The sequence below is a fragment of the Toxoplasma gondii genome, chromosome III (genome assembly GCF_000006565.2).
Source record: "Toxoplasma gondii ME49 chromosome III, whole genome shotgun sequence".
NCBI classification, from domain to species: Eukaryota; Apicomplexa; class Conoidasida; order Eucoccidiorida; family Sarcocystidae; genus Toxoplasma; species Toxoplasma gondii.
In genome coordinates this window covers 1599549-1622991 of record NC_031470.1, presented here as the reverse complement: position 1 = coordinate 1622991, position 23443 = coordinate 1599549, and the positions used below count along the sequence as shown (strand labels likewise).

General features: G+C 52.3%; 5 protein-coding genes across 5 annotated transcripts; 1 reads left to right on the top strand and 4 right to left on the bottom strand.

The window, feature by feature from the left end:
* Window positions 1-33: 33 nt before the first annotated feature.
* TGME49_254340 (hypothetical protein) lies at window positions 34-2213 on the bottom strand (the record flags this gene model as incomplete). The annotated part of the gene is made up of 4 exons (XM_002369447.1): window positions 34-549; window positions 998-1164; window positions 1562-1628; window positions 2129-2213. 4 exons carry the CDS (start codon window positions 2211-2213, stop codon window positions 416-418), a joined length of 453 nt encoding a protein of 150 aa, XP_002369488.1. The 3' UTR covers window positions 34-415.
* Window positions 2214-2256: 43 nt separating this feature from the next.
* TGME49_254335 (hypothetical protein) lies at window positions 2257-3648 on the bottom strand. The gene is made up of 3 exons (XM_018781051.1): window positions 3564-3648; window positions 2997-3163; window positions 2257-2444 (listed from the first exon to the last, which is right to left on the bottom strand). Exons 1-3 carry the CDS (start codon window positions 3568-3570, stop codon window positions 2319-2321), a joined length of 300 nt encoding a protein of 99 aa, XP_018638140.1. The 5' UTR covers window positions 3571-3648; the 3' UTR covers window positions 2257-2318.
* Window positions 3649-3998: 350 nt separating this feature from the next.
* On the top strand, window positions 3999-10058 carry TGME49_254330 (lipase; the record flags this gene model as incomplete). The annotated part of the gene is made up of 6 exons (XM_018781050.1): window positions 3999-6054; window positions 6673-7032; window positions 7455-7801; window positions 8160-8477; window positions 8889-9315; window positions 9901-10058. 6 exons carry the CDS (start codon window positions 3999-4001, stop codon window positions 10056-10058), a joined length of 3666 nt encoding a protein of 1221 aa, XP_018638141.1.
* A 1457-nt stretch (window positions 10059-11515) lies between these two features.
* TGME49_254320 (hypothetical protein) lies at window positions 11516-13215 on the bottom strand (the record flags this gene model as incomplete). Its single annotated transcript, XM_002369445.2, has 1 exon — window positions 11516-13215. One exon carries the CDS (start codon window positions 13213-13215, stop codon window positions 11641-11643), a length of 1575 nt encoding a protein of 524 aa, XP_002369486.1. The 3' UTR covers window positions 11516-11640.
* A 1297-nt stretch (window positions 13216-14512) lies between these two features.
* Window positions 14513-15439, bottom strand: TGME49_254310 (hypothetical protein; the record flags this gene model as incomplete). The annotated part of the gene is made up of 1 exon (XM_002369444.1): window positions 14513-15439. One exon carries the CDS (start codon window positions 15437-15439, stop codon window positions 14513-14515), a length of 927 nt encoding a protein of 308 aa, XP_002369485.1.
* Between the last annotated feature and the right edge of the window lie 8004 nt (window positions 15440-23443).

Here is a 23443-nt window from a genome sequence, read left to right as displayed (position 1 = left end):
TCCTCGAATCACACAAAAATGCCTCCAACAACCACAACCAGAATGAAGCAGCATCCCAGCAACACTTCTCATTGACGCGTAATCGCGGAAAAACAGCCGCCGTGTCCCGAGTCAGTCCGAAGAAGACTTACGAACCTATCACCAGATACACTGCTCCTTCGAAATCCACCGAGTATATCGTGCACCGTGACAGAAGGAATAGTACTGACTGGTTTATGATGTTACCGTTGAATCAAACATGTCAGTATACGAATCAGGCCAGATACTGTATCATCGGGGCGTGTTGCAACCTCATGCCAGCGCAGCGGCTTGGTGGTACGTGTATTCAGTTCCCCCAGCAGCCCCGGGATGTTCCGCTGGATAATATGGTCGTAAGGGTAGCGTGCTGCATTATTGTTAAAAAATCCAGATCTTGTTAGTCTCTTCCACAGCATCTCTTGATCTTCTTTCCACTGCCGCACGGGCACCTCTTGTTCGCATCACGAGACCGGTGGACTCCAGCAACCCGCGGACCGTTCAACACCAGGATGTCATCATCTGATTCGTCGCCTACCGACACAGAACCACTAGTAACAGGCATACTGGATGATGTGCAAGTACTGGCAGTCATGCGCACATACTGGGACATTAATGGTTTCTAATGCATCGCTTGGTTTGTTATCTTAACTGGCGCGCGTGGCCTCGCCAAATGCGGCAGTGTGTTCCCATCCTGTGACGCGGACACCAATGCACTATGCAGCCTATACCACAACTCCTCCAAATGATGTTGCAGTTAGAGTATACTCTATCTGGAACGGTTGCCGAGGGTGTATCAGAGAAGGGACGTTTTCCGGGAGTGGCCAGCACACATATGAAAAGAGGAACGTGAGTGCTTGCGGGGGCGGAACCTACAAACGGATATTTGTAGCGGCAGTTGAGAACGAAAATCAGCCAGCGAGAGATCCGTTTGGACCAGGCGGCGTACTCTGGTAGCAGGAGTTAGGTTCACCACGCTTACCATCCGGGCCAGCATTGCGCAGCTGTCTGTCGATGTCAGCAGGACGAAGATCCCCAAGCAAATGTCGGACGCCTCTATTAAAGACCGAATATGCACTTATCCCGTCTCCAGTTCCGTTGTATCTCAGATTCCACAGAATCAGGAAAAAGCCAATCAGGATTCCTGCCCTTTGAACACGCCACAACACAAGAACGAACGGTCAACCGTAGTTGTTCTGCAGAACACCAAGTTCACAAGCTATGTTGTAGATGCTGCAACCGAGAGGAAGATTGGTCGGCACACAATAATTTTGGTGAAATTCTCTCACTACCGTGGACAGGAACTTCACGCGCTACACTAAGCAGCTGCCACAAAAAAGGACGCTGAGCAGGTGCATTCGCTCAATAATGCCCAGGGTTAACAGATACGGTAGTGCCAAGTCTCGCGGGAAGCCGTTCCCTCACCGTACAACGACCGAAACGCAGAAGCTGCTATGTTTTCCGATCTTCAGTGTGCCTTATAGAGGAGAATCTCCTCGACGACACCTGATATTCCAGCTCAACGTAGTGACGTAATAGTCCTTACAAGGTGCCGAAACGTCGAATGGCGAAAACCGTGAACACGGTCGCCACAAAGCGCAAAGCATTCCTCCCTGAATAGCAGGCACCAGCAACAGAAATACCCAAGAAAGATAAGCAATCAAATGACAAATGATAGAACCTGCACACAGAGATTTCAAGCCGCGAAAATGTGTTTGCAGACACTCCACAGCATCACTGTCGACGAGCACCTCCCACGGGACCATATTTCCCGATATCCACAAAGTCTGTTTACAGGGCGACAACCACGTTTCGAATGTTGAATGAATTCGCGTTCGACTTGGGAATGGGATATAGAAGGCTCAAGAAGAACCTGAAACTCCTGTACAAGCCCGTGTGCATCCTTCCACACCCGCCTCCGAACCACTGTCGTCGTGCACGGATTAATTAGGCGGCAGAAGCATGAAGAAGCTGTCCAGGCATGCATTTACAATGCTACCACTTTGTAGATACCCAATGCAGTATACTTCCTAAACGTCCATCTTCTCGAATGGCCTTTGCAGCATGGTGAGTTTTATTCCATCTTAGTGTTTCTTTCATATATCAAACTTACACGTGCACAGGGCTCTTAAGTCGACTGAGAAGAATTCGCGGAGGGCGAATTCGTTATCGTCGTCTCCCCGTCGATGCTCGTCCATGTTAACAAACAAAGAAGCAGGTGTTCCAGCCAGTCAGGGAACACCACTCTGCCTTTGCTGTCGACAGAACATTCCTCATGCGAGCGATCGGGAGTTGCCACACGCTCAAAAGAGGTAAGGCCGTAATGCCAATGAACTAGGCCCCCGATACACGCGTAAAATATGCGGTTCTTCCGGTTCTTCTGAGGCGTCTTGTCGCCAGTAACAGAATCGAGTTAGACTGCGGCGTACCTGCAATGACACATTCGAGAACGATCGTCTAGTCGAGGCATGCATGCTCCACCAGAGAATGACGCGACAAGGGAGCCCTACTTCGGCACATGCAAATCAACACTCTTCCGTTGCGCCACCAACGCAATCGCGCCAAATTGAAGGCGAGAGCCAGGTGGTTTGCCTCGAACTGGACACATTTTTGTATTTCCACCTCAACATCATGCTAGTGAATTTGTGTCACCATCTGAACTCATTGATCTGACGCTGGCAAAACATGGTCCCTTAACATCCAGAAAAACCTTTCAATCTTCAGAAAGGAGTACGGCTACTAAATTATTGATCGTCTCGCCGCCCACGCGAGGCACATGTCGATCTCCTTTGGATATTTCTCGCTGTCGGCGTACTAATCAGACAATACTGGAAGGTCGGCTTCTGCAACATCTAATAGCGGGAAGCAACAAAGCCATCATTCGGTGAAGTCCGGGAATGTCCCCCGATACGGATGTAGAGAATCCCGCCAAACTTCAAAGTCACCTTCCTATGCATACGGCTGGCTCTGTAGACCCTCACCTGCAGAATGGGATGCACGACGTTCTTCATAGACAAGACATACGGATGAAGAAGAGATTGCCAATACTGGGCGATTATGCGGTTGTGCGCGCAGCTGCCAGGGAAGACAAGTTCAAGACAGGCGGTTAGCTCAGTCGCACGGGAATCGCCTTTGCAGGGACATAATGCTGAGGCCGTCACTTCAGCTCGCAGTGATACGACAACGAATGCGTCAAGAAGATTTGAGGGAAGAAACAGAGCGATTCTCCAGCACCACTGCGTGTTGAGAGGTTAGGATGACTAGTCGTTTTCCCGTGCACGAGCGCCGCATGCGCCTTGACCGTAACCGGCAAAAGTGTTGCGACACTTTCCACAATGCTGGCAGTTTCTCTAGATGGCCATTGAAATGAATGGACAGTTGCGAAAAAGACGACCCACATATTTAGACTGTGCAGATCACACTTGTTTGCTTTGCTCTACGTCGGAGAGTGGCCACCAGGAACACGCTGCTGTATCCCTTGTTCTCCCCACTGCCGAGACTTTGAGCGAAGCTTGGAACGACCTTTAATTGGCCGTCCCTTTATGCACGTTGCATTAAACGAAGGATCAGTTTATCTTCTAACTTAAATTGAGGTCGAGTGATTCCTGAGACGGCAGATTTGGTCAATTTACGGTCGTGACCTCAGCACGGAACAGCGACTGCGAGTCAACGCTACCTTCGAGTTTCCTTCGGGAGGCGGCCTTTAATCGGACATCTGTGTCTTCCGGGCACGCGACCGGGCGCAGAGCCAGCTACATTGACACTCCTCGATGTGTGCCCGGAATGATGCCCTGGGAAACAACAAGGGTTTTTTTGCCAGTTGAGGCATTCCTTAATGATGCATATGCCTTCTGTGTTTTGTTGAGAAATACGGATGGTTGTGGAAGGGACATATAGTGTCTTGAAGCCTCTTTTCCTGGCGCAGGCGTACGGCTAAAACGTGCGGATCGCCAGCTAGTTAAAGCTAGTTGCCGTTGTCTAGTATGTTGCAGCAGACAAGGCCATTGCTACCGATGGGGATTTCTGCTGATGGTCGTCCCAAGTGGACACGATTTGGAGTTCCACGGTTGCTCCTAGCGCCGTGCTTATGTTTCTTTCTCCTGTGTGTCGAAACTTCGTGTTACCACGTGTCGTCAGGGAACAGCCATACCGCCGCCCAACTCTGGCCCAACACCGCGAGCAGCAGACATGCGGGGGGGGCCGAACAGATTGACCGAAATACCAGCATCGGTCACAAGCTGAACAAAGGGGACTCAAGAGACGAGGCTAAAGGAAGAGCTCTCCTCCAAGTCCAGGCTACGACAGCGGGCGCAGAAGACAAACAAGTCAACGACGCTGCTGCCACCAGCACGACTCCGGCGCCACAGCAAGAGGAATCGGCCGAAGAGAACCACGATACGAACACCGCTCCAGCATCTCATCAAGAAACAGTATCATCGTCGGGTCCATCCGCCACGGGTGAGACTCCAGACACGGGCGCTAACTCTCCAGGAGCAACGGACGGCATCGCGGAGGGTGAGGCAGCCGCCAATGGAGACCAGCAGCCCTCGGACAAGTCTCAGGAGGAGAGCGAAGGTGATATAGAAGCCGTGAAAGGTGTGAATGGGGGTAGCGAAAATGTTGGAGGAGGTACGAGTGACGATGTCGCTTCAACAACATCGGGCGGCACGTTGGAGGATGAACCGGCAGTTGAGGGGATAAAGAATGGCCTGGATGAGCCACAGAAGGGGACGAAAGGAGCACCAGAGTCCACGACAAAAGCGGATGATGAGGCTGCTGACGTTGGCCCGTTAGCCAGTGACGTGGACTCATCCGGAGACACCAACGGGAAACTTTCTCGGTCAAGCCCGACAAGGCGGGGATTTAGGCATAAACGGCGCCCCGGACAAAGTGGAAAGGAAGTTGGGTCAGATATTAATGCAGAAGCAGGTATCGACGGCGATACCGAAGATTCGGATGCCACCGGGGAGAAGAAACTGGGGTCGAGGCGGGTGAGGAGGCGCCTGCGGAAGAGGAGGATGTCGCTAAAACGTAGCTGGAGGACCCTGAGAGGGAGGGTAAGAAGGGATGCTGAAGCTGCTGTACAGGCACGTGTCGATGATGATGCCGAAGAATCAGCCGCCTCCAGGAAGAAGAAACGAGGCCTTGGTTGGCGCAGGAGGGTGGGTAATAGAAGGGCTGTGAGAAAACGCAGACGTGAATCCAAGAGAGGCGCAGTTGGTGGGGAGACTGACGTTGCTGGAGGCTCCAGTAGTGACCAACGTGAGACTCGGCGACGACGTGTGCGGATTACTCAAAACAAGATCTTTCTTGGGAGGCTTGGTGAGATAAATAGATCTCGAAGAGGTGGCTATCGCGCTAGACGGTTCCGTGGTACGGGGGGCCAAGAAAGAGAGCCTATCAAGGAAGCGCAGGTGGAGGAGCCGTTGTCGCCCTATGTTTCTGTACCTCAGGGTTACCGCCTTACGGAACAGACCGGCGAGACAGTGTTAGCTGAGGAAGGAGACCAACAAAAATTAGGACAAACAATGGTTTCGCTGCCGACGTCGTTTGCAAAGGCTCCTGCTTCTACAGTGCAAGGAAGCGAACCAGGCTCAGTGGGGGCGGCGACGTGTCTGGTCGACATGACGAAATTTGGAAACGAGGGGGGTTTCAATCCTCTGGCCTTCATATTTCAGGAAGCGTGTCAAGGTTTTCATCCTTCGGTCTTATTCCGGAAGTACCTGCCTCGTCCATACGAGGGAGGTTGCGTTGTGAAAGCGCTTCTCTCCATCGCCGAGGATCACACTAATGAAATCAGCAAGCATAGAAACGAGAAAGGGTCGCCTGGGCCCACGCCAACCCGAAGAAAACTTGCAGATTTTCTAAAAACAATGGGGCGAGGATTCACGTTCAAGAAGATACGCCGAGCGGTCAGGCGCGCATTGAAGTCTCAGTTCCGAGAAAGCCGAGAAACGGAAGACATCGAGAAAGTTGTTGCCGATATAACAAGAAGAGAAAGGTCATTTTCTGGAGTTCTTCCTCACATCATGAGATCCTGTAGGTCTGGCTCTGCGCCCTCTCCTCCCACTTGATATAGTCCAATAAGTGAAGCATAGGTTTACAAATGGAATGGCAGAGCTCAGCTTCTGACAGCGTTAGCTTGGAATCAGCAAACAGTAGAGTCCCCAATTACTCGCGTGGAGCTGGTGTTTGCGTAGAAGACGAATGGCTGCTTTATTCACTGCGAGATGAACATTGTGGATCCTTGGTGTAGATGAGTCCTGTCATTGCTTACGAATGATAACTACACGGTTGGTTAAAACGGTGCTACGCAGTTCCATAGTCTGCAGGCAGTCAGCGTCGTCGAGAATCTAGTGGGATTCTATATACGAGCGAAAGCCGAGACAGCAGCGTGCAAGACGTCTGTTGCCAGGTGTAATGTGCTTGTCGGCCACGCAAAGATGTAAAGTTACGCCATAGGATAACACACCCAAGGCTTCCGGCACGCCAGCATTACTGGGATGTGTCGAACCGCACAAACACTTGATTTATCTCGTGGTGTGCTCCGGAGGCCATATATCTTCGTCCGAAACGAGCCTGGCTGTGAATTTGAATCTAACCGATTATCGATGTAAGTCGTGGTTGTAGTGTTCTGTTCTCTGTGTTCGTATTCAGTTCTCATGTGCCAGCCCACTCTATCCGAAGAGGCCGCAGTGACAGGCAAATTCCAGGTTGGCGACATCTCGCAGGCAGCGAACCCGGCTGTGACGTATCTTAAAGCAAATGGCGCATTCATGCGCATGCCGCTTGATGCGCCTGTAGGAGCATTCAGTCTAGATCCGAGATTGTCGCCGCAGGGAGGCAATGGGTGGCAGAAAGAACTCCTGAAGACATTGGCTTCGGCGCTGCAGTTGATGGATATTATGATAGGCCTCGGTGAACGCGTCGACGCCTACGCCCAGCTGGATCCCGCGAATGTGTTTCCACGGCCATGGGTCGTCGATGCGCTTGTGGTGCCTTCATACAGTGAATACGGTGAGCCAGTATTCGAATTCTCACTGCCACGTATCTTTGTAAGAGGCGTTTCTGGGTCATCGAAAAGCCGCGTCAACTCAACACTGTTCTATGTTGGATTGTTTGCCTTCGCTACGCATGCCTGGAAGAACAGGGGTATGCAGTAGAAAACTACCATCATTTCCATCCGTCCTGCAAAGTGCCTGTTTTACTGAAGCGTTCACGGTTCAACAATTGCTAAGTAGAATGCCGCAAAACAAAAGCATTTTTTGAGGTGACAGATACCTGTAGAGGGTGTTCGGGACAACGGTGCCACGTCCTGAAAGCGGTTACAACTATCAACGCATCAGTTTTTGTCTGTTGGTGAAAAGAATTTTGACTCGAGTCACTTGGTCTCTTACTGTCGTTTTTCTGTCTAATTGTTCAATCCGCTTATCGTTCAGTTCCTGTCCACACCAGCGATTTTGAAATAAGTCCCATTGCCGCCCCCATCCTCCAGAAGTACGGGGTAAATGTTGGGGATAAAGTCGTACGCCGAGGTCGCCACCGGAAAACTATCCCGAACTGGATTTATGAAGGACCCTACTCATCATTAGACGCTGCATCACCTGGAACTCTGCCTCCAGTCAACGCTGATCGGTGCTTCCGTACTTCGACAGTCCAAGCGCCGGTCGCCTCTCCATTTGCAGCAATTCTGATGCGAGATCAAAAGCTGCGAGCACCCAAGATTGATGTCCCGTCGACTGATGTGGACTGCCTGTTTTTGCTGAGGGGCCCCAAATATTCGAAGGTAAGAGGTGTATTTAGGCGTGCTGTGGGCTCTCTCATAACGCGTCGCGTTAGTGTTTCGTCATTTTTCTGGCTTCATGGAGAGATCTGAAATGGAATCGGGGAAGAGGAGAGCGAATACACATTTTTGATTCCCCTGCAGTCCCCTGATTGTTGTGACAAGGCACTCGTGTTGGTGACTAGCCGGACACTGTGTGAGGAAAACATATTGGTGCGTTGACCCTAGTGGTGCATTACAACCGTCGCCAACAAGCACCCGCAAACTCATGCAGTTTCAAACGACCTCCACATAATGCTTTTTTTGATTGATGTGCTAACGAATGATGAGCGCTGGTTTGTTGTCTTACCATGAACTGCAGGAATGGACTGCGTTGTTCATGAACGGCCCAAGGACCGACACGTTCCTAGCACAAGCTGGTGAAGGACTGGTCCATGAAGGATTGAATGCTTTTTTCCATAACGTCTTGCGTGGGCCTGCCACAAACTTTCTCGAAAGGCTGAAAACCACAATCCTCCCTGCATACCGCGGCCTTGTGCCGTTCACCATTCTAATCGTCGGTCACTCTACAGGTGGAGCTCTGGCCTCTTTTCTCGCTTGGTTCTTGTCGAAGCATTTGACTGAAGAAATAAAACGTCGTAAAGTGAAGATACGCTGCGCCGGATTTGGGTCGCCACCGGTAAGTTCTTATCAGTTTCAAGCAGCCCGACACGCCTCTTCGATGCACGCAGTCTGCGTCAGACTGTGGCGACACACGCAGGTGTTTTGTGTCCGCTGATAACTTATCGATGACAGTGCCTGTTGCCCAAGATAGATTTTACGCGAACGATTCCCTAATCGTTTCGGGGTCAACTGCTGTGAACTGGGTGTGATTCCAAAGAAACAGCGGCTAACCTTTGGCATTCCACAGGAAGACTATGTGTCAATGTGTCGAGCTCTGCCTCACCTGGTGGCTTTCCTGCTTCCCCCAAAAAAACAGCTGAACAGATTTTCACAGATACATATGTTTGGGCAGCCATGTGACCGACTTCTTGGATCGAGACTGAATCCCCTGGGTACTAGTTTTTGTCCACTTTGATTGTTTGCACAGATGGCAGACGAACAGGCGTTCAAGCGAATGAAAAAGGATGGTGTATCCTGTTGGACTCTCTATTCAGATTTAGATACCTTGTTTAGTAAGATTGATGCAGTTGGTGGTGCACATCTGACGACGGGGCCGATTATCAAGTTACCGGTCGGGCAACTCTTTCGCGCAGAGGTGCCTGCTCCTCAGGGCCCTCCCCTGTATCTTGGTCTGTCATGGGCACTCCGTCATTCCATCGAGGATGCAGAGCACGAAGTCAGCATTTCTGATATTTCGTGGAACAATGCCATAACAAGAGCTCCTCTCGTCATCCACGATTCCGTGTACTACTGCATGATAACTCTGCTGGCTGGCAAGTTCAAAGACTTTGGGTGGGGTTCGCGCTGCGCCGCACCCTTTATTCGTGGCCTTTTCCCTCACTCTTCAATAGCAAGTAAGGCGATATACACTCTGGTGGCACAGCTACGGTGCTCCATCTAAGTGGCACAGCAGCAAAAACAACAACGGCCGTCGTTGAAGGTGGGCATGGGCATGAAATTGTCACCACACGAGACCCAGTACCTTCCCAGAATTCAATCCGAGTACATATCACACAGAATCTTCTGTGATACAAGGTATCAGTGTTTTCTCCCACTCGAGCTTCGTTACTCAAAGAAGAATGCGTTGCATCTCAAGGGTTTTCTGAAGCAGTGACAGTTACAGGTAGTTCTACTGAGGGCAACCGTTTGTTCGTTACAGCATCTTCAGTGCCCACAAAGCATGCTAACGAATCGTCCGTAAACATCTGGCGTACAAAAGGTCTGTAACGTGATACTATCGCGAGACACATATCAACGTACGCATTTAGGAACGAATGTGCCTCTAGACTGAGCACTATTCGTTTTAAAGGTGGAATGCTGTACATCCCGCATGGGCCACAGAGCACCCTGATCAGATGGATGCTCCCCAGGTTCACCGAAGTGCCTCCATTTCCACTTCCTTGTTTCCTTGTCCGAACCTGCGTTGTACGGCCCTGCAGATTTATACGAAGCTTTGAAAGATGCTCACACAGATGTTATGCCCGACATCACGAAACAACTGGAACAGGTAATGCTGTTCCAACGTGCCGCTTACGACGACAAGCTGAAGACTTTGGATATGGCTGCAGAAACAAATGAAAGTGCTGCCAGGTCCTAGTTGACCAGGGCACTGTGCTTCACATGGATCCCGACGTTACTGGAAAGCATGATGGTATCGTTTTTTTTCAGCTGCCACAGATCTGGCGTTACGGACTGCACTAGGGACTACAGTTCAACACACGTCTTCATTTGTTTTCCACAACTCTCCATATATTATCAGGGACGGCCATCCCACTGCAGGGGGCACTCGTTCAGCTACACAAAAGCAGTGTTTTACCAAGTCGTGGTCATTCAGGTCATATTGCTGCGGAGGTTATATAATGAATCGTTTCCCGCGCATATTGTATGGCCCCAAGTCCGAAAAACATCCGTTTTTGAGCTGCCCTTTATTGTGCAGTCTTGCGAGCAAGCTAAAGCTGTAAAACACACAAGCGGAATTTTCCTCGAGTAAACTCTATTTACTCATAATGTGTTTTTTTCTCGGTGACGATGGCAGGATGGCACCGACCATCCATCTTCGTCAAGTAAAGATTCTTGTCGGGAATTCCTGGGCGTGTAATTCACCAATTGCTGCCCAGTGGTTGTGGGGCATTGTCGGGTGAAAGAGAGTGTCTGTGTTTTCAAAGGAATTGCCGTGTTACTGGCAAATCGAGGTGCATGTGATTCGCAAGTGATGCCACAAGTGTGGTGTGATTTTCCACGATTTAATCTGGCCCCATGAGCCCTTAACTTGTTTCGCAGCGCTCAATACCGTAAATTAAATGGTATCCGACGATAATGGAGGCTCGTTGAGCCGCCTATGACTAAACGTTTTACCAAGGCGTATGCATTCAGGATATGTTAGCACGGAGTACTGCTATGTTGCATCACGTTCCTGCGTGTGGTCTTTTTGCGGGCGTCTGGCAGCATTGCCGGGAACCTTACGGAGGCGGCCTATTTCCGTGGAGTGCCACTAAGCTCGTGACAAAATGTTGTTTCGAGATGAGTTATTAATCCCTTGGAGGATCATAACATCCTCAGAGTGCAACTCCGAATGGCAATGTGTTCCACCTGGTAGAACATGCACGCTGAGCCATCACCAAAGGATCAACTGAGTTCGATGCCGCATTTTAATCCAAGGGGTGGAAAAACGTCGATCCCCACCTGGCCTCCGGAATTTTCCTCGTGTCACCGTATGTTGTTATTTCTGAACTGATATCCAAATCATGTACGCTGATCCCCAAGGGAATCAGGAGACATTCAAGTAGGCTTGTTCTTTGGTCCATGCAAGAAACGACTCCGAACATCTTCGAATCGCGAATTCTCACATCGATGTGGCGAACTCGCGACCGAGTCTAGGAGCTTCGTGGCGGCATCTTCCAGTGGCCACAAACATGAACGGTGGCACGAGTGTAATGCCCGAAAAGAGTATCCCACTAGTCTTAAACAGGATGACTCTCTCGTTCGTTGGAACTCTGCCGCTTTCCTATTCTCCCAAAACCTGTATTCGCCAGCAATGTGTTTGCTGCAAACAATCCCGTCAAATGTTTCTGTTCATATCGTGAGACTGAGCTGCAAGATCCGCGCTCACACTCTGCCGGTCCATCCTCTGCTCAGCCATCTGCATGACACTGCCCCCAGTCGTAAATAGACGCGGCAATTTAATATCCAGCCTTCCACCAAGGAGGGGAGTTCTCAAATTTCCACTCCTCTACACCTTGCCTTTCTTCGGTATACCTCCGTACAATCACTTCATTGTACACCTCCCGTTGCTCCGGCGTCAATTGCTCTTCCCACAAGTTCAGCAACTGCCTTCGCAGTTGACTGAGCGTGGAGGGTGGCTGTAGGTCTCGACACAACTCAGGTGCAAGCCACATTTCCAGCAAGAATAGATCTCGACCGGTCATCGATGGCCCAACGGTGGGAAACAGGCAGTTGGGTTCAGAAGGCTGCTCATCTCCAGTAGAACCTTCTGGTGTGGGGGAGTCTCCCGCCAGGTCTTGGCCCGCGCTTGGCAAAGAGCATGAAGGCGAAGTTATCCTCACGTCTGATTCGGGTCCATTCGATTGGTGCGCTATCGATGGTTCATGAATTGTCATCTCATTCGATGCACCGAGAGTGTCGGGTGAATTTGCTCGTCGAGCGGGGGTTGGCAAGACCAAAGGATGAACCGATGTCGCCTCTGTGTGCCTTACAGACACACGCCCCCCTTTCGCAACTCCCACAAGTGAGTCAAAACGAGTCAGGGACAGTTCGTCGTCGTGTCTTGATCCTAGGATATGGCAGCGTTCTGACTGCGGAGCAGACCTGCGAGGCAGCGAATGGGTGTCCCCCAATGTGCCTTCTCCATTTGTCGGCATGATACCGTCATTCTCCGTTGACTCCGCAGAATGTGCTGAGGTTCCTGCTGGCGACATCGCCGTTGTCCGATGACACAGGAGAGAGCCTGCATGCGCGTCAGCTGCGGTGACTTGTTGGAGTTGTGTGTGTCTCAACATGGGGCCAGCACGATGTTGCGGCGGAGGAAATATAGTAGTGGGGAATGGTGTGACCTGAGGCACTCTCAAACATGAACCACTCAGTACATGCCCTGGAGGTTGATTGCCCCGCCGTGCTGACAGGCTTAGCTCGTTGGCTGGGCAGTGGCCTACTGCTTCGTGGCTGCAGGCAACGGAGGGAGAGACACATTCAAGAAGGGAGAGCGGCGAAGCACATGCGCCTTCATGGGAGGTGTGCGTCTCAAGCGACGGCGGCGAGTCGCAACGTTCTTGTCTCGGTGAAAACTGGATTTGCGTGGGACTGATATGTGGAGAGACAGCCAAGAGTCGTTTTTCTTCTGTGAGGCGATGCCCGGTCGAGTTCCCGTGTCGACGGGTCTCCATTTCGCCACGGGTGACGTCGTCGCTCGCTGCCTCTTGCCATGGCTGTCCCCCGACCTGTCCTTCAGCGCCGCCGCTGTTGTCAGGTGGAGATCGAGAAGACCGAGCAGTAGTATATGGTTCTCGACTGCAAGTGCTTGCGTTCACTGAGCCACTTGAGAGAGAGGCTGGTTGCTGTTGCAGACTGGGTTGGTCCTCGGATGGTACTCCGACTGAAGAACTAGGAGATGCCCCACAAGAAGCTTCATCTCCTGACAACCGCCGCAAAACCGCCTGCTCAGTTGGGCACCGCTGACGAGAAGGAAAAGGAGCGGGTGTCCATAGGGAAATTGACGGAGAGGGGATGGACGCGCTCATTCCGTTGGTTCGTGAGGAAAGACCGGATGCATTTTGGACGGAAAACGGCGGAGTCCGAATGTAGTGGTAGGCAAATCGTCGGCGCCACTCATCTGAAACAAGATCCGTGCAGACAACAGGGAACCATTACAAATTGGAGAGCATGAGGAGACAAACTCGAAGAATTTGAAAAGACACAGAAAGTAAAGGTGTCGTGGGCGGGTGCCAACACAGTCGCGCTCTTAGACATGCTACAGCGTGAATTTCTGGAAACATGCTATCTGAAGGAAAATCAGATTTCAAAGTCAACGTCATTCCAACAGACGTCAAGGGGCAATTGAACCGTTCTCTTGAATACACGAGTTGCCCCAATAGCTCAACATGGGACTAGCTTTCCGCTGAACGTCACCTTTGGAGCCCGCGTGTAGCTCTTGTTGTTCATCTAAGTCAAAAAAAGCAACTGCTGACTGGAACACACTGCGCGTAAGAGTGCCAGTTACAGGCGAGGCAAAAGGGGAACATCTTGTCTACTATCCAGAAGCGAGGAGCAATGGCCATTAACGCCTGTCTCACTTTTTCTCTCGAGCCGACTCTCCGTGCTTTTCTCTTCCTCGGTTGCATCCCTGTTACAGACGTCAGTTAATCCTGAAAAAAACAGCACATGGTTTTGCAAACAACTCCATTATGGTTGAAATCCATTCATTTTTGTGCGGCAACAAATACCACGGAACGGCTTCCAAGTGCCCCGCATTCCCTGTCTGAATGTGAAAGATTATGCACTGCTGCATGAATGCACAGATCTGTGAATTTTGAATTTGTGTGTCCCTCTGTTTAGTCACGTGCGTATGTACAATACCATTACACCCACGGATCTTTACGTCTATGCGTGCCCCATCACTTCCACAGATATATAAGGAAGCAGTAGCGACGTAGACCGGATGCCTCAGGAAACCCATATACTGGCGTCTGGCGAGTTCCGTTAGGATACTGTTAGACGGCGCAGGCGATGAAGCTAGTTCAATCCTGCTTTAGTCTCGAATTCTGAGAAACAACAAGATTCACGGTAGAGGAAAAGGAGGCCAACCGCCTTTCGTGTTGGGTGGAGTAGCCTCTTGAGTTTAAACACTGGAACTCACACCGGTGTTTCCTTTTTCCCGAAAAGGATCAACTGCACGTGGCACAAATTCTTGAAGCAATCATACTGTAAAAAGGGTTACAGCATCAGGCTATCGCTGCAGACAAGATGACGAGTGCAAATTTACGCAAAAACCCATATGGCCCAGTAAACAGGAGTCGTTTTTCCCCTCTTCTCAAGGTTCTAACCTTCCACATGAAGAAGGTTCAGTTTATTCCTCTCGTCTCTGTAGAAGGCGAAGAGTCCGTGAAGCTTGAGTGCGAGGCGAAATTTGAGAAGCGCGTCGAAGTCAATGTCGAGAGCGGCATATTTGAAATACACACCGTGGGCGGTCCCGTCCCGCATTCTTGCACATCGGACGCATACGTCTTCGCTCTCTTGCTCGGAACGCCTGACTGGAAGCAGATAATCCCGGCCGCCATTTCCTGTTGACCGGTAATCGCTTGGTTCTCGGGACCGCGATGATGAGACTTCCATCTCGAGCTCGTGACTTTCACCTCTACCTTCACTTTCCCCCTGTTGCCGTGCTTCCGTACACAGACCGTTTCCTGCGTGACAGACCTCGTTTGGCTCCGATAGTCCGTTATCAGTGCTGCCCACTTCAGATAATTGGTCTTCAGTTGCGTTCCCTATGGGACGGCCAAAACAGACATCTCCCTCTGTCGATCTGGTGCAGTTTTCGGGTGCCGCTAAGCCGTTGCTGGCATCAGGGGAGAAGTTCCGCCACGATTCGGAGGTGCGGAGCGCTCCCGAACGTGGACGCGGAAGAGGAGGATGGTGAGGACATACAGGGGGTGGGCTGTTTAGAAGCGCGTACAGCTGCAAATGCATCATTGAAAGCCCAGAACCACCCGACGGGCCACTGAACTGAAGCTTGCGAAGCTGAGGAAGGTGACCTTGCAGCAGAAGAGAGTACAGAAGAAGAAGCTCCGCCGTGCAAGTCCAGCCAAGGGAAAGTCGGCGGAGGCTGAACAAAGGAAGCAACGAACCGACAAAGGTACATAGAAATACGCTGTTTATGCAGCAACGTGTGTTTGGATTCTTCCCCGGCACTCTGCCTGACAGAGAGTTCGCGACGCACCACTTCCGCATGTTAAACCTCATTGCCATGCCTCCACCTTCGAGGCCGTGGACCGAATTTATTCGTCAACTGTTGCTTCCTTGACCGTAAGAACCATTGCGGCTTCGAACTAGCTTCCAGGCGACATGCAATTAGAGCAGCCAGTCACACAGGTCACACCGGAGATAAACACCCTGTTGACACCACCGCTCCAGGGGTAGAGGTGCCTTATGTCTCTGCAGCCGCCTGTCGCAGGTGAAAGAGGAGGATCGACTCCAAAAACGAACGACTCAGTGCTTCACCTCGTTGGCAATACTCGTAAGGACGTTGTCACGGGGGCTGCCTCTTTAGCGCAGCAGCGTATTGTGTCCTGAATGACCACAACTAGTAGTATGTTGGTTTCTTCGACTGTGTGTGTACACGTTCGTTATTCGCACTTTTGTGCAGTCAATTCCTGGCGCATTCCCCTGAGACGTTGCCGTGTTTCGCCACGTTATGGAAAGGCATACGGGAACGAAGGGCGAACGTGAAAATACAGTGGTCGTGACATTACTGTCACCCTGCAGATGATCATTCAGGATATGTGTGGAAACGAAGCGTTTGGTGCTCCCCTGTATCCGTGCGAGCATGAACGTGGATTCTGAGACGAACTGTTTAATGATCTGTGCCGCGACACTTTCCGGTTTAGTTCCCAGCGTAAAACAGTCTCTGCTCTGTGTTCTCATTCAGTTGCCTCTTACTTGTTGAACTTGAGCTGAGGATGGAGACAGCAGAAAGTGCGTGGCGGGTCCCCTTGGAGATCGACTTGTTGGAGCGTCTCACGTCCTGCATGCAAGAGTCGCTGGAGCTGAAAAAGTGGTTTGGCGCTGTCTAATTTGCCAGAAGAGTATGCCGAAGCTCGACAGGGCTTGAAGGCTGAGGCTGGGAAAGGAAGCGCCTGTCGACAAACCCTACGGCATCCCCTCCTTCCTGAAACACGGTCGGCTTCCTGCGATTTCTCTTTCTCCTCCCACAGATTATTCGTCTCTGGGAGTCCAGCTTCACAGATGTGGTCGTCTTTCGATTTCGCGGCATCTTCCTGAGTATCGGCCGCGACGGGAAGAGAAACTCTCTTTTCTGACATCTCAGCTTTCGACGAACATATGGAAGGAAAAGGAAGGGTCTGGATCCGCGCGTTTACCATACTGGCTTCAGTTGATTGTGTCGGGTGACCAACATGAACAGATGGCACGAACCCCCATCCTCCGTGCTCGCTGCCTTCCCCCCTTATCACCGGCGGCGGATCCATCTCACCAGGCTCCTGCGCCGAAGGAAAGAGGTTTCGTATGTGCTCGGATATATCCGCTCTGGCGTTGCTAGCTGGTGAGTTCTGCAACGACATCGATCCGGTATCCGACTGAGGCGAAAGAGTGTGGGACGGTGAAAGGCCCCAGTCTAACCCGGCTTCTGGACTTTCCGCGTCACCATTGTCGCCATGTTCTTCTGGAGCCGGTCCTGCCAGCTTATCTGTTTGTGGCTCCTCCGTCGCGTCTGCATGTGTCTCCTCACGCAGTCTCTTCCGCGACTGCGGCAGCTGTGAATATCCCGTTTCGCTGACAGCTCCTCGGGTGTAACGTTCCTTCCTAGAGGCCTCCATGCGCGGGTCTTGTCGAGCCCCGCTCCGACAAGCCAGCTGCCCGTCCAAGCTTCTTCGTCCTCGTTCTCCACAACATCTCCCGCATCGACGGAAAGAGCGCCTCACTCGGCTGCATCGGCAAGCCGCCGACGAGGTGGGGCTCGACTCCATGGCGGCCTCCCGATCCTCTGGGTTGCTGGAGACACTTGGGCAATAAGTATGTCGCCCTTCGGCTGCCGTGAAATAAGGTGCCACGAAGCGATGCAGACACCGGATGCAAAGATGAGTGAAGGAGGCGCCCGCGGAGAATCCCGAAGGAACGTGCACTGGGAAGTTTGTATGGAAGACCTGAAGAACCGGTAACTGCCGCGGAAGGCTCAGGGGCTGCAGCAAAGCCTTATTGCTCGCGAGACGACCGCGATGCCGAGGGCGATGCTGTGTGTTCACGAAACGTCCCTCGCCAGTAAGCTGAAAAGCAGCAGCACGTCCGGGAGAGCTCGTAAGCGTTCACGGAACAGCTGGGAACGGGAACACACGCTTACAAAGTCAATCTTTGCCTGTGGGGGACATGTTTCGCTGTCACTTTATTGAGTGAAGAAGTAAACGTGACTGACGGTGACAAGTCTCATGCACGGATTTTAAGGCTTTCAGATATGGGAATCGACACTGTCCATGCAGGCTCTCCTCGACGGTCCCGCTTCATGCCCTGGCAAAAACAGTGGCCCCGACACCTCAGTGTACCCAATTCTGTTGTAGTATATCATTCTTACCTCCTTCTCGTGCGGAAGTTCAACTGAGAGCTTGAAGACTCGGAGTGTCTTGGCATTCTGTTGAAGAAGACCCTGGACGAGATCAAGTTGCTGGGTCAGTTGGTGTAGCTGCTTCGCCTCTTTTGCCTCAAGTTTCAAGGTCAGCTGGACAAGATGACGAAGGCCCCCAAACAGGGCTCGTAGGCATGCGGGGCTCACTGGCCCGCGACCGTTCACGGGTCTCCACCCTTGAGCTCGTCTTTCTCTCGCAGAACTAAACACCGAGCGCCAGTGGCTCCCTCGTCGTGTGCGACAACGCAGGTGAGCTGCCTGCTGTCGATGTTGGCGCCTTGAAGGGTTTCGCCCAATACCACCGGATCCGGGGCTCATCACGGAAAGCTGGTCGCCCTGAGGGGCGAAGGCAAGGGGCAGCTGAGTTGCCGAAGCGAAGAGGAAAGGCACAAGGAAAACCTCATGTTCCACGTTTCCTGCGTGTCGGGATTGGTCTCGTCTCTGGATCCGACCCAGCTCCTGAGACGCTGTTTCTTCCAACCTCTGGAGATTGTCCGACCGCTCCGCGGCAGCTGGTGCCATTGTCCTAGACGCTACGCGACCTCGCACTTCCATCTGCGAAATAGGCGTGCGGTTCTGCGCTGCTGCCTCCTCAGCGCGTCTTTGGTACGGGTCTGCCGTGGAGTAAAGAGGAACAGAATCTAGGAAACTGTCATTGGGTATTTGTCCAGTAGAGATACGAGGACTCCCTTCCGTTCTGCTGTGCCGAGGAGATCTCCTAGCATGAGTGAGGTGAACTCCGGTGTCCACCTCCTCGAGCGCCTGGACCCGCGAGAGCGGCTGCGTGCACCCGTCCGTCCTCATTAGCTCAGAAACTCTGCGGTGTTGCGGTTCAGGTTCCTCGTAGAGGTATCCGCTTGCAAACGGCGTTCCAGACTCCCTTGTTTCGTTGATTCGGTTCCGCGCACCAGGAATATGTTCGATTGGAAAAACGTTCTGGTCTCTGGTTTCACTGTGGAATCTGACAGGCTCGGAACGACTCGACTCGTTGACGGATGATGGATATGTCCTCTCATGCGTAATGCATGGGTGTGTCGGTGAACGCATGCCCTCGTGTACTGCACCAACATCGTCAGGCCGCTGGTCTCGGGGATGCTCTGACTCATTCCGCTGCCTTCGTGAAGGGTTTCTGGCCTGCTCCCGTGATCTCTCTGACTGCTGGCCCCGCAGGTGAACCAGAAGTTGATGTAGCAGCATCAGCTGTTGACGCTCCATGCGCACACGATGGTGATGCCATCGATGCTGGAGTCGCTCCATATGACACTCTGCCCGTGTTCGCCCTTCCTGTCCTTGACCAATCAGACCTGCGTTTGGCATTGCATCCACCCTCGCAGGGTTAAGAGCTGACCGCAGTTCGTCCGCTTCATCGCGGGAATCTCCGTTCCGCCGCTCGCTCTCCTGGGTAGCAGATGACGCCCCTTGACGAGATGGTGAAGGAAGGAGGATAATAATAGGAACCCTCGAAGCGTGCTGCAACCGAGATGATTGCGTAGACTCTCCAGAAGAATCCGCAGTTCTTTCATGCAGTGTTCGTTCTCTGGGGAAGTCCTCACATTGGCTTCGGTCATGTCGTCTGGGGCCTGAGTCCGCAGGTAGTCTGTCGACACTTTCGACGCGGGACTCGTGGTTGTCAAGTACCCCTTCGTTACGATGATTCCCGGCCCTTCCTGCCTGACCTCCAATTTGCGAAAGTTCATGTGTCAATCCAGGTGACTCGTACGCTGCACCCTGCCGCATTCTCTGCGTCTGGTCTTGGGTTGGGTCTATCGCTCTTTGAGGCTCAACGGTCTCCTGACTGTTACTGACAACAGCGCCCGATGTTGTGAATTGGAAGTGCTCTCCCAGAGGGACAGAGATAGCTGGCCTGAAAGGGGAGGTGGAGGTGATGGGGGTTCTCCTTCGGTGAGTAGATCCCCAAGCAAACAGCGCAGCTCCTCTGGTAACGGTTGCTTCCCTATCTCTCAAAACATGGCAAGTGGAACCGAGTATCCTGCGCTGTCTTGGATCAGCAACTGTTGTAGGGGCATGGATTTGAGAGACGAGCTGCTGCGGCTCGGAACTGTGAGCAATCAACTCTGGAAAGCGTTGCTCACCGCGGCCGGCGTCCGATTCCTGGGGACGACTCGACAGAGAAGCAGTCGACAGCACCGCCGGTACTCTGCAAGTTTCGAATCCTTCAGGCTGGCATTGCCGATCCTGGTCACTCACTGATGTAGAACGTGTCCTTGATGCGCTGTCAACTGAGCCACAGACACTCTCTCTTGGAAGAGGAGCCACTCCAGTAAACCGTGGAATCTGGTTCGAGTGAGACGGGTGAGCTGTGTCTAGCTGTGGACCTGCTCGGTGACCGTCACCGAGAGACGGCAGTACTCTTCCATCGACACCACTCTCACCGACGAACCCCTGAAGCACAAGTACAGCGTCTCCGTCACTACGCAGACGGGTGCCTGACGTCACAGGGGCGGCAGCTAAATTGGTGGCCGTAGATGAATCTGTTGAACGGATGAGAACTCCTGTGGTTGCTTGTGTTTCTTCCCTGCCCGCCCTTCCGTTGCCTGTGTCATCAGAGGTAACACGAGTCGGCAGGAGACGAATGAGAGTTGATGGTAAAACTGATGCGGTCCCGCTTGTGTGAGACGCCAAATGCCACGGAAAGGCGTAAACGTTGGTAGGCGTAGAATTGAATGTGAGGTCAACAGCGAGTTTTGTCACTCCGGTGAACCGGGAGATAAAAGTTTTGAAATCCCTCAGCCGCGGGCGAACTTTACCAGGGGCGCTCCTACCCGATGCGAGTGAAGCCTGCTGACGGTGGAGAAGTTTGAGTACTGCCGTGTCTTCAAGCAGATTCCACGCTGCAGGCAGCTGGACCAAGTCATGGGCGTAACGGCAGGTCGTCCCAAATGCCAGAACGGATGCATACGGCAGAAACCGTAGAACAGCACACAGAATTGCGGGGGGCAACTGCCTCAACAACAAGGACGACGAGCAGGAATATGGAGTTGAAGAACAATTCGAGATATCGGAGAAAGCGGAAGTTAATTGCGGTGGCCGGCATGAGATTACAGACTGAGGAAAGCACGAATTTGTTTCTCGTTTCTGCCGTCTTCGCTCTCCCTGCCACGGCGGAACAATTGGTGCCAACCATTGTTTGCGAACCACACAACTGCTGGTAGTAGGTGCGCTGGCGGAGCCCTGCCCTGATGGCTCCCACAGACCTTCACTCGGGCGAATGGCTGCTTGCGGTTCAGCTTCCAGGATTTGCCCCTCTGGATCATTCTTCTCGGTAATAAGTGAAGAACAGTGCATACCTGCAGCATTAACGGATGGTGCAGCGCGACGTGCAGAAACTGTGGTGACGGAATGATTTCCTTCGGTGGAACAGCCTGCTGAGTTTGGTGATCTGTTTGGTCCGAGAGTCAGACAGGAACATGCCGCCACTCGTACAGAAGGGCCCTGTTGAGTCGAACTCTCATCCGTTGAGTTTCCGCTTGCGACAACCACTGGACTCTCTGGAGCGGTCCCTGAGGAAGTGAGAGACTCCCTGAGGTTGCATTCGTTCCGCGGTGATTCGACATCTATAAACGCGGTAGGATGCGAACTGCTCGTGAGCTCTTGCAAAGGTGGCCGGCCCTGGCATCGACCGACATGATGGTTCCTTGGAGCACAATTTAGTTCAGCCACTGTGAGTGTCCTCCGGTTATCCACACTCGTGTCAGACACTCCTGACAAGGATGGAAGGTACTCCATTAGCTGCACGGTAGAACTTCGTGTCGGTCCCACATCTCCAGCTTCCTGCATGCGCGGCTGCTGCACCGTCGGTATTAAGACGCCACTAGAAATTAGTTCTTGACAAGTGGTTTCTTCAGATGAACCAGAAATTCTCGTAGATAAACATGGAGTAAAACAGGTGGCCCTGGTGTCCCTAAGCGATGTTGCTTGTTGGGACACTGAACAACCCACTCTAGTCGCTACCTGATCTGCCTGAACATGATGGCAAGGTTCGCCACTAGAACAACGACTTGGCTGCAGATGAAGCGGAAGGCCGCTGATAGATCCGTTGGGTTCCGATGGGGAAACTGCGGCCGTATCAGTTTTCTCTTGGGGTTCTCCTTGAGGATCGTTGGAGCAGCGCGTAGTCGTCACAGGTTTCGAAGAACGGTGAGAGTCACCGCGCTTATCAGTAGTCCTGTTTGCGTCTTCTTGAAAGCCATGACACTCAACACTGGCGGGAATCTGAGACCGCTGAATAGGGCCTGCTACGCGAGGTGTGGAAGACCCGGAGTTGACCACATAAGAGGACGGATAGGAACGAGGTCCTGAGGAGGTGGGCGACGTTGTGGAAGTTGTTCGTGTCGACGAGGAACAGACGAAAGAGACGCTCGGGTTTGAAAGCGCGGTGCCAGAGAGTTCGCCATCCAAACCGGAAAGCTCCGAGTGGAAAAGGATCCTACGCTTTTTTCGGGACTGAGTCAGTGAAGGGGTGGACGCAGGTGAAGGCAGAAGAAGTCGAGGCCGAAGCCTACGGGAGCCCCGAAAACAAAGCCCACTACTGCCAGCGATAGACTCCGTAGGAGGCATTTTACGTGCGTTCTCAGCTATAACTTCTGTTGCAGGCCTGCCATTTGCTTTTACCGCTTTTGTCAATTGCAAACTGTGACTGGCAGACTGCGACCTCGTTTCACCTCCCCTTTCTTGCGTCCGCGAGACTCCGCCTACGTGGGGAATTAGCTTGGGTGGCATTACAACATTTTCGTTGTTGGCGCTGTTCATTTCTTGAACATGCACCTCCAAAGGGCTGAGGATATCCGGGTTGCTTCCTTGGAGCGTCGCTAACTGGTCTCTGGGCCCCTCGATATGCGGTTCACTGGTTAAACACGACCGTTCGGTCCCTGGCCGTTCTGGGTGAACTCGTACTTTGCCTGAGGAATCCACGAGCGCGGAGGCATTTGGAAAACCGGGCTGACGTTCTGGCAGTGGTGTGTACGCGCTCTGAAGAGCGTAGTCGCGTAGCTGCCTGCTCGGAGACTCTGGTAAAACTGGTTTGCCGGGAAGAAGAGAATCTCGTCGAATGCCACGCCTTTGCGGTACAGCACCGTCGGCCACACTCTCACATACACGCACTGTGCTCGTAGGCGTAGACAATACCTGCTCCGGTGCGCGTTTTGTTGTCGTTGAGCGGAGATTGTACCTCATTTTGTGTTCTCTACAGAAGACTGGCGGAGAGTTACTTTTCGGGAACCGCAAGCTGTCTGCCTTCGTTGCCCTTTGTCGACACTGGTCTTGTTACAGTCAGTTGACGTCACTACGAACTAAAGTCTCGCTGCTGCAAAATGTTCGAACTAGATGGCTCTCCGTTGGCGGTGTCAATGTTGACCGAGCGACGCAGCAGAAAATTAAACACCTGTTTAGTGGAGATATGTCGTAAATCACTACTCACGGGCGAACCCGTCAAAGCTCAAGGTAATTTCTATGTCCCTTTAAGAGACCAAACCCGTAGTCGAGGGAAACGAACTGTGTGCGCTGATCGATGGTGTTTTTACTGAGTCCGTGCATTCGCACAAAGACGTTTCCAGACGTTGAAAGTCATGGGCGTAATACGACAATGATCGAACATCTAT

Excerpts from the sequence above, each read along its gene's own strand:
- TGME49_254335 (XM_018781051.1), bottom strand. Across the intron at positions 2,445-2,996 it reads TCGTGCATCCCATTCTGCAG|GTACGCCGCAGTCTAACTCG; the intron begins GTGAGGGTCTAC and ends GTGTCATTGCAG.